A 10070-nucleotide genomic window follows, 5' to 3' on the forward strand; every position below is an offset into this window, starting at 1 on the left:
GTCCTTAATGGATTGGTTCAGCGCATAAAGAGCTATCTTCTTAACTGGGGATTCAATTTCACAGGACAAGCACACAATGTTAAAAATGCGACCTCGCAATAATATTAGATTAGCTAAGAATATCGCAATAATCTCTGTTGCTGTCAAATTGGCATGTACTAGGCACAAGAGCTGTTCATATCCAACCAGAGCAAAGCGCGTGTGCTTATGTAAACAAAAACATGCACAACACAAGGGACAAATTTATTGGCAGACCTCTAGTTTGTCTTCGTTCACCCTATGCCCCTTTGGAAGCAGACGGAATTCTTCTGTCAACCTGATGCACTCTCGCACATTTTCCGGAGAAACAAAGTCAAGTGCGACCTTTATACATGACTGCAGAGACAAAAGGAGTAGCACAAGAGATATATAAGTTCATCTGACTCAGAAGCATGTCTCAAGAAGCAATGGAACTGGGTACTTGTTTCTGTGTCTGTCCTACCATACCTTCAAATTTCTGACTTGGTGAGGACATCCAGCTGGGATAAATACTGCCTCACCAAGTTTCTGTTCAAATGTCCAGGGTTCAATTCCTGCATACGTAATTAGTGAAAAACAAGTAATCACTAAGGGGGGAAAATACAAAGATCCAAAACACACGAGCATTCTTTACTGACCATATTCTTCCTTAAGCTTTCTCTTGTGCTCATTTGTAAGATAAAAGCATTGATCATGTATAGGATGAGCAACCTGCCAACATAGTGCAGTTATGCAACTGACAAAAGAAACATAAGTCAAAGAGCACTCGATGGTCAAATAGTAAGCGGAAACAATCACCTGCACCACCGGTTCATAATTACAATGCCTGAACTCCTTTGCATGCTTCATCAGATAATCATGTAGTTTACTGACATCTTCCCGTCTGAAGATATCCCACAATGCACCACCCTCTGACTGGTTCCCCTCAGCAAACGGGGCTGCATCATCTTTTGGCTCAAGAGATATGGCAATTTTACCCACCTTTGGTTCAAAATTTTCCTCTGCGTCACTTGGAGACTCAATTTTATCTTCACGGCTGAAACCATTTCCCAACTTCTCTCCCCCATTAGTTGCGCTGAGAGCAACTTCTGATTTCCCTTTAGAAAAAGGGACATTCATATGATCTTCATAACTTTGATCAGTCTGTTGTCCATTTGCATTCTTCAAGTTTCCCTCAGCTTCAACAGCAACTGCAGATTTTTGAACAATTTCCTCCTGCTCTGAAGCAACATCTAGTGCTGGCTGCTGAATGTTTGAGCCACTTCTCAAACCTTTACGTCTTGGCTCAATGGTCGATTCAAGATCTGTTTGTGAGCCTTGACTACCACCCTCTTCCTTTTTCTTTAAACTCTCCTTCTTTTTCTCAATTGCTTTAATCCTTTTGACTTTGAGCTTTATTTCATCAGTATGCGTGAGGATATTGACCTGTATAAACAATAGGAACAAGATACCAGTCGTAAAACTGTACAAAATTGCGCAACCAAAGAAAGGAAACCAAACTGAGGAAATAAAGCAGTGATATAGCTGGGAACAGAGTGCAGCAATTATCACTGAAACTTTCATGGATGATCTATATTTAAATATTTCATGAAGTGTTCAAATCCATATTAAGAAGTTTGCATTTCTAATCAATGCTAGAGAGGATTTAAATATTGATAAAAGTAGATACTGGCAAGTTCCATAATTAGTGTTAAGAAAAAGTTCCATAAGTAGAATGTTGGGATGCATAGCACCATTAGTTGGATAAACACTCCAAAAAGGGATATGATACTTTTAAACAAAATTTTATATACAAATGCTACGAAGCACAAGCAGTATAAGCATATTTACCGCATCAGACATGTCACAATGAAGCTTGGTAACAGAGTCACCAATTCCCAACTCTTGGGCAACACCATAAGCAATATAAGTCTTTGGACCAAGGTCTGGCTTTATAACACTTTCTGGCAACTTCACTGCCAGATTGAGAGGACCATATTTAGGGTCTGTGTATGCACGAAATGGCAAAGCAGACATGAACTCAGAATTATGTCGTGGCAGTCGCTCCTCAAAGGAACTATGCTGTGGCCAATCTTTCAGCTTAAGTAACACGGGCAAATCCTCTGCACCAACAGCTCCGCGAGAATACCCATCAAAAAACATACGAATATTAAAATCAACCTGCATTTGGGGTGATGGAAGAAACGTTATTTTGAAATATAGATGATTTAAATGGAAGGGGGCCAAATATCTGTCCAAAAGAGGTAGCCACACATCCTACAGTTCTAAAAGGTCGCGTAAAGTTAATCGAGGTGCAAGCCATGAAAATATTAAATATGTGCAGATTTTGATTCCAGAAGAAGGTTATCACACTTAGCAGAACCAGGATTTGAAATTTGGCCAAGTACTTGTTACTTGAGATTTTCGTTCTCCCACAATCATGGGAAAACATCATGGTGGTACATCAACTTAATAAATTGATCACCTTTTTAGATTATAACATATGGATCTCAACAAAAGCACAAAGTTCATAGCATGGACAGAAACAGACTCAACAGCATTTATTAACTGATAAAGATAATATATGCATCAAAGCATCTAGCAATCATTAACACTGGTTAAATACATAACACCAAAGATAACATCAGATACCTCACACCACGTCAGACATTCAAGAGCAATAACTGAGAGACGCTCATCTGTCTTCTTATCTCTCTTTTCCCTTAAGGCCCGCCACATAACCATTGGTTCCCAGCTCAAACCAGAAGTCAATGCAAGTGTATCACGGACAATAACAGGCTGACCCTTCAACCAGTGCTCCTGGAAATGTTCCAAACTTTCATTTTGAACATCTCTAGCAGTTGGACAATATATGTGGTTATCATGGGAATTCTCTCTACAAGCTGATTTACGTGATGTTCCATTGTTTATTCCACTGGATTCAGTGAAGCAGGAACAGTTTGAACCGCCCAACTCCAGCACTGTTACATCATTGACCAGTGATTTAGCTTTCTCCAGTAAGTCAGCAATAAACTTTTCCCCAAACAAGCACTTGAGTTCAAGAAGGGAACTTCCACAACCGCCAAATTCATTCGGCGGGCAAGGTATGGTCCCATTGCTATTTACCCTCCACCGTCTCAAACTAGGATTGCAGTCTTCAGACGGAACTGCATTATTTATTAAAATATCATTCTGTCCATCAGAAGGCTCTTGGCTTGTAACTTTGCAATGACTACCTCCCTGCTGCGAATCTTCCTTGCCTCCAGCATCAGGTAGACTAGTAACCTTGTCACTGCTGACATCACCAACTGGATTAAGGCCTTGACGAAGCTCACGGCAGCAGCTGAGGCAGATATCATAGGAACATTTGTTGCAGCTTCGGTGGAAGTCAACAATAGATGTCCTGCAGTTGTTGCTATTACAAGGAAAAACAATGATTAGAGAAACAAATAGTTTACATATGCTTGGTAACTGGTAAGTAAATCAAGACCAACCAGTATATCCGTTCATCACTTCCACAGTTCGCCAGAGGAACCTCCATTTTGCACGAATCAATCCCTGCAATAAACACTCATTAGGAGTAGCAGGACCAAATAGAGAAATGAGTAGCATCAATGCTCTTATGCTAGAAATCCCAGAAGTGATGATACAATCATATTACCTCTGATTGAGGCCTCAACACTTTTCTCTAGCATCTGCTCTTGATGAAATTCTTTGAGCCAAGGGAGCAAAAAGCGCACAATACGCATAGAGAATTTAATTTTATCTTCTTCAGATACACTACATTTGTCAGCCTGTGGGAAAAAAAATATGAGCAAATAGGTAAATAATACAACACATTGGGCCAGGAGACAATGGAAATGTAGCAAGAAAAGGGCATACCTTTTTCTGAGACTTGTTAGCATTCCTGGAGCCGACAGTGGATATGTCTCCTCGCAGACAAGCCTTACAATTGCAATTTTTGCGACAAACTGGGCAATTTGTCGCAAAATCGTCCTCTGATAAATGTGGATACCTGATTTATTCATGCCAAAACACAAATAGTGAAAATCGTAATAGCAAACTCTAAACATAATAAGTTTACATAGGCTCCAATATGGTGGCTCAAAGTAACAAACTACAAAACTAGGGATCAGATAATCCAAAATAATAACTGCTCAAAAGCAGACTATCAAAACATATGCAATCTCAGGTGATCAACACAGATGCTTTTAGAAGGGCACAAACCAGCGCTTAATACACTTCACACAGTATCTGAATTTCTTTTCTCGTTTGATACAGCCCTGGCACCGTACAACTCTTCCACTATCGTTCCTCTGGCACTGATGGCACATAGTTGAATCCTTATCAATCTTTCGTTTCTTCTGCAAAACTCAGCAACCAAAGCATATTAGGCATGCACATATGGGGAAAAGTAAAGGGTACAACTGGAGCAGGCAAGCAGCTACCCTAATATGTAAGCCCTTCTGATATATTGCACATATATTTAATTTCTGTAGCTTAAGACATTGCATACATGGTGTATAACTTCTCACTCCACATCATACTCTGAGTGCATATTGCTATAAGATGTGGAGCAAGTGTGTGTGCTAAATGCTAGGATGGACAATGAATGAACCATTTTAAAGAGCAAAGCAAAAGACACATTAGTAAAATCCTCCGCAAGCACCCCTTAGCTTAATTACATTGCCAAACATTCCGGTATTGCTCATAACTCAAAGGCAGAAGGTCAATAAGAAAGATGGAAATATCCACCTCAGGTTCCTGCTCCTGGACTGCTGCAACATTCCGCCTCTGTCGAAGTCGCCCGGAACCACTAAACTCAGGAGAAGATGGATCCGCAACAGGATCCTTCCTGCGCCTTTTGGAGGGTTTTGAGACCTCAGCTACCCCTTCCACGCCATTCTCCTAAAACAGAAGAGGAAAAGAATCAATATAAGAGCCAGAAATGTCAAAGGTGACATCTTTCAAGATAAAATAAGGCAAGAAAATAGTAACCTCAGCACAAGACTGCAACATATCCCCATTGGGATCTCCCTCGCCATTTTCCTGCAGCCGATGACAACAAAAATAAGCACATCACCTCAGAAATATATATTTTTAAGAAAAAACAAAAATCAGAGCAAGCAAAACAGGGAACTAACGTCCTAGTTAACAACGTCACTCGACCACCTAACTCAGAAGGGCATACTATAGATTTCAAAGCCATATAAACTTGTATGAGGACAACCAAAGGGATTGCTCAAATCGCAATGTTTACATACTCAATTTTGTTCCCCTTCTCTTTTATGCAAACTACATCCAACAAACTACTGACCTTTGCAGAATCATGTGGCTCAGGCATCTCTTCGTCGCCCCTGTTTTCACCGTTTTCCTGAAACATATGAGCATGACGAATATAAGCATACCCGACATTTCATAAAATAATTAACATAATCAGTGTTGGGAGAGAGAAAATACAAAAGGAATTAGAGGCAAGCTCAGGGAAGCAGGAATGTGCAGAGTACAGGAGCACGTTAAGGAAAACAAATGAAGCGGCTGGAGCCATGGAACCCTAGGGGAGCGGAGACCCTGATAGCATATTCCTAACCCCTAGAAGCTTGCGCGAGCAAAATCAGAGGGTTTGCTGAAATCCCAGTTAAAGAGGCTGAATGGCTCCCAATGCGAGCGCTGAAGTGCGCCCGCTGGAAAGAGACAAGTCGCAGGGGACAAGTACAGCGACGCTGCGCAGGAAGCGAGGTGGAGCAGCATAGCTTGCTCGGCCAGAAGCGGGGATTGGGATGAGCGAATCCGGATGAATACATGGTCCTAATCCGAGTAAAAAGTAGTACGGAACAGCGATTGAAGCTTGGCGCGGGGTCGGGGCCTGATGATGGCTCCGGTGGCCGGAGACGGGGAAGGTAGGGGAGGAAGCGAGACCTAGCAACTGCTGCGGGTGATTACCTCGGCGGCGGTGGGGTCGGAGTCGGCGGCCGGTGCGGCGTCCTTGTCCTCCTTCCTGGGCCTCCCGCGGCCGCCGCCGCGCTTGCGCTTGGGCGGCATCAGACGAATCGACGGCGGCGGAGAGGGAATCAGGGGGTGGAGGGCGTGCGACGGTGGAGGTGGTGGCTTTACTCGAATCGAATCGAATCGAACCGGAAAGGAAAAGGGCCGGGACGGGGTGGTGGGGCGGTTGGGTGGCCCACGCGTCATTGAGAGGCACAGGTGGCTGCTGGTATTGGGGGGGGGGGGACCGGCGCTCGGGGAGGGAGGCGGGGCCCACACGTCGGCGTCCCGCGCACGTGTGCCGAGGAGGCCGTACGTTGCCCGACGAGTTGGGGTTGGTTGCTTGGTTTTGGGTTTCGCGGGTGTGCGGCGTTGCCATTGGCCCAGATTCGCATCACGCGCATCCATTGGCCCATGGCCCATGGACTGGTTGTAGGCCCGCTTGGACCTCCGTCGCCGCCCTGGCTTCCCGTCTTCTCCATCCCCAATTCGCCTGGCATCATGGTGACTGCAAACTGCCCGGGCGGAAGAAGCTGCATGGTCCAGCTTAGGTTCACTTCAACTTATAAACCGGTTGAAAAGTTGAAATAGCTAATTTGTTACGAGAGGAAAACACTGTTTGATGGCTGATAAACCGACTGAATAAGCTGAAGCGAACCGGCCACTCGTTGGCAAAGCCGTTGCGCTGCGCGGGGATCCGGACGAGTTGGCCGACCAAACTGATGCCGATGCGGCTCCAAACACATGTCCATTACGCACCACCTGCTTGCCGGCCGGGACATCATCTGCTCCCAGCACAAACCATCACCACAACATGCCATGCCTGATGCCTCGCAAAAGTCACAAATACAACAAGGGCAACACAGGCGATGCAATGTAGCAGTAACGAAAACAAATCACAGGTATTCATCACCCCACCACCAGAAACAGTATTCTCTTCTCCAGGTACAGCAGCACCCAGTTAAAAATACTCGTGAAAAAAAAAATAACAAAGAAGATAGTTTTTTTCCCGTAATGCAAGGAACACACACACACACAACAGCAGCAGCAGCAGCACATGCGGCAAACAGCACAATCACCATCTTCCTAATAATGAACCTACACCAACATCTTTACACATGCCTTTCTTTCTTTCTTCTCCTCCCGCCCCCTTTTTATGTTACAAAGGCCACCGCGCCAGGCGATGCTGATGGAGCTCCTCACACTCAGCTCCTGAACCCGAAGTTAGACCACCTCCTCCCGGCCTCCTTCTTCGCCCGCGCCGCGTTGGACCCGAACAGGTTCTCCAGCGACTTCTGCTTCCGGTTCCGGGACCGCCCCGCCTCCTTCAGGAGCTCCGCCAGCCGCTTCTTCTCGTCCTCCACGTCAGGGTTCGCTGTGCCAAGCTTCTCTTCCCTCACCTTCAGGACGTGCTCCAGGATCTCGATCGCATCCTCCACTCTGGAAATGACAAATCAGAGAAATATGCACATGCATATTAGTAGCTGGTATTATTAAGCAACATAAATATGGATCATCTAATACGCACTACGAACCTGTAATTCATATATGCTATTTTCAGATGTACTATAAAATCTACCACTACACCCCAAAAAAGCGTAGCAATGCCTGACATATTGTGACCATCTGCAAATGTCTAAGTCGGTTTGGAAAAGGATGCATAAATGGGCACAGGTCTATCCTGAATATAGATCGGAATTTGCTACTTGTGTAACCAAACAAAAGTTGGGTAAAGAACATGTGGGGCATCTTGATGATGGACCACTAAAAATATATTATGACATCACATGTCCAGAATGATCAGCTGGTAAGCAACTCATTATGCCATCTACACTACATACTAGTTGTTACCGATTCAGATCAAGCAATCTTACACAAGATAACCTAAAGAACAAGACCACTCAACCCACCACCCACAAACACACGCAAGCTCACAATGTTCAGCAAGCATTCCCTTAGATTTACGAGGGGACCCAACAAGCTCACCCCCTTCAGATAGCATAAAATAAAATTCATGGGCACAACTTCTTACAGTTACAGTTGTAAATGATGAGGCACAGATACCATTATGAGCATATCAAAAACACCTAGAGGTCCTAAATGTGTAGATGTTTATTAGATATGTAATTTCGACATCAAGAGATGGGTATGATTGAACTCTGAATAAGATACAGTAGGTTGCAAACGAACCCAAGGTTGTGTTATGAACGCATACCTTCCCATGGCGTCATAGATTGCAGCAAGGTTGCTGTATACACCAAGAGTATCTGGATGCGATGCACCACACTCCTGCTCCAGAACTGCCCTTGCCTCTTCGAACAGCTGTGCAGCCTCATCTATCTTGAACAGTTGCACGCAAGCTAGCCCCATCTGGTTCAACAGAACACCGAAAAATGCCGACTTCCTTTCACCGCTAGCCCTCAACTTGGCAACCGCACTCTCAAACGAGTTCCTTGAATCTGCATACCTCCCTATCATGTAGTACAGAACACCCATCTGTGCCTCAATGCCTGCAACAGTGCTCCACTGCCCTGGTGAGTCCTCCAGCAACTTGAGTGCTCTTTGAAGAAGCTTTAGGGCCTCATCGAGATCGCCAAGTGCCTCATAGATGGCAGCAATCTCCATTAGGCCTCCAGCAATCTCATCAGGGGCAGCACCAGGCGCGGGCTTGGCATAGACACGCAGGGCGTTCTCGCAGTAGGATTTGGACTCCCGGAGCCTGCCTGTTCGGTGGTAGAGGTCAGCGAGGCGGACATAGACCGATGCAACCGTAGGATGGTCGTCGCCACGGGCCGATTTGAGAACAGTCAGCGCCTTCTGGTAGGAGAAGACAGCCTCATCGAAGCGAGCGAGGGCGAGATAGGTGTTGCCTATGGCGACATCAATGGTGGCCACCTCGATGTCACGGCCGTTGGCAACCATGGTCATTGAGGCGAGCACGAGGTGCTCGAGGGCGCCGTCGTAGTCACCCTTGGCATCAAGGATGAGGGCCATCAGGCGGCGGTCCGAGGCCTCCTCGAGCGATGCCGGAGCGCTGTGCTCCCGGTGGATCTCGAGGGCTTTGCGGCACAGCTTCTCTGCTTCGTCGAATTGCAGAGCTTGGACGTGTGCTTCCGCCAAGTACCTGCTCATTGAGGAAAAGAATCACATCAGTGGTCATGCATGTCTCCCCTCTATGCATGCAAGTAATCAGTTTTAGCGGTCGAGATCCGCAGTTTTCTGTAACGACTAACGACCGGTGAGTTTGGCTTTGGCGATTTTGGAGGTGGTAAAAAATGTCGCCTTTTTGAGAGAGAGAGAGAGAGAGAGAGATGAGATCTAGATCGAGAAACAGGGGAGGCTTGTGATGATCACCTGCAGGTCTCGGCGACGCGGGGATCGCGCTCGCCTAGCGCGGCCATCTGGATCTCAAGCCCCTTGCCGTAGCATGCAATGGACTCGTCCATGCGGCCGAGCATGGCGTGCGTGTCGCCGAGCTGCATCCAGCCGGAGAAGGCGGCGAGGGACCAGTCCTCGCCCCTCTGGTCGGCCTCGGGCTCCTGCTGCGGCTGCTGGTCGTCGGCCTCGCCCTCTGCTGGCGGGGGCGGCGTGACGACCGCAACGGCGCGCTCGAGGACTGGTATGGCGTCGGCGTGCCGCCCCAGGCCGCAGTGGATGGCGGCCGCGACGTGGAGGCTCATGGCGAGCTCGAGCTCGGCGCCCTCCCCGCGTCGCTCGAGCGCCCGCGCGGCGCGCTCGGCGAACTCGAGCGCGCGCGCGGCGCCGCCGCCCTCCCCGGAGACCATGGCGTCGCGCGCCTGCTTGAGGAGGAAGGGCCCCAGATCCGGGTTGTCGAGCGACTCGTCGGCCTCGGGGCCCGGCGCGGCGAGCGCGGGCTTCCTGGGCTTGGCGCGCGAGGAGGTGGACGGGGACGGGGACGGCGGCGCCCGGCGGGGAAGCGGCGACGAGAGGCGGCGCGGCGGCGGGGCCGCCGCCGGGGGCGAGTTGTCGTTCGCGGCGAGGCCCGGCATGGCGGGCGGCGCGGAGTTAGGTGGCTAGGTGGAGGGAGGAGAGCTGGAGAGGAGGCGGCGACGACTGGATCGAGCTTC

General features: G+C 47.7%; 2 protein-coding genes across 2 annotated transcripts; both read right to left on the bottom strand.

Annotated features, from left to right (window-relative positions):
• Window positions 1–6111, bottom strand: LOC101773812 (lysine-specific demethylase JMJ25; the record flags this gene model as incomplete). The annotated part of the gene is made up of 15 exons (XM_012844297.2): window positions 5941–6111; window positions 5315–5371; window positions 4996–5046; window positions 4753–4905; window positions 4225–4361; window positions 3880–4012; window positions 3659–3791; window positions 3492–3555; window positions 2650–3412; window positions 1849–2178; window positions 817–1443; window positions 657–729; window positions 487–572; window positions 256–375; window positions 1–45 (listed from the first exon to the last, which is right to left on the bottom strand). Coding segments are annotated over exons 1-15 (2871 nt in total), but the record flags the coding sequence as incomplete, so codon positions are not given.
• Window positions 6112–6859: 748 nt separating this feature from the next.
• On the bottom strand, window positions 6860–10058 carry LOC101774216 (protein KINESIN LIGHT CHAIN-RELATED 1). The gene is made up of 3 exons (XM_004951160.4): window positions 9337–10058; window positions 8198–9106; window positions 6860–7422 (listed from the first exon to the last, which is right to left on the bottom strand). Exons 1-3 carry the CDS (start codon window positions 9990–9992, stop codon window positions 7188–7190), a joined length of 1800 nt encoding a protein of 599 aa, XP_004951217.1. The 5' UTR covers window positions 9993–10058; the 3' UTR covers window positions 6860–7187.
• Between the last annotated feature and the right edge of the window lie 12 nt (window positions 10059–10070).

This window comes from Setaria italica, chromosome I (genome assembly GCF_000263155.2).
Source record: "Setaria italica strain Yugu1 chromosome I, Setaria_italica_v2.0, whole genome shotgun sequence".
Taxonomy (NCBI): domain Eukaryota; kingdom Viridiplantae; phylum Streptophyta; class Magnoliopsida; order Poales; family Poaceae; genus Setaria; species Setaria italica.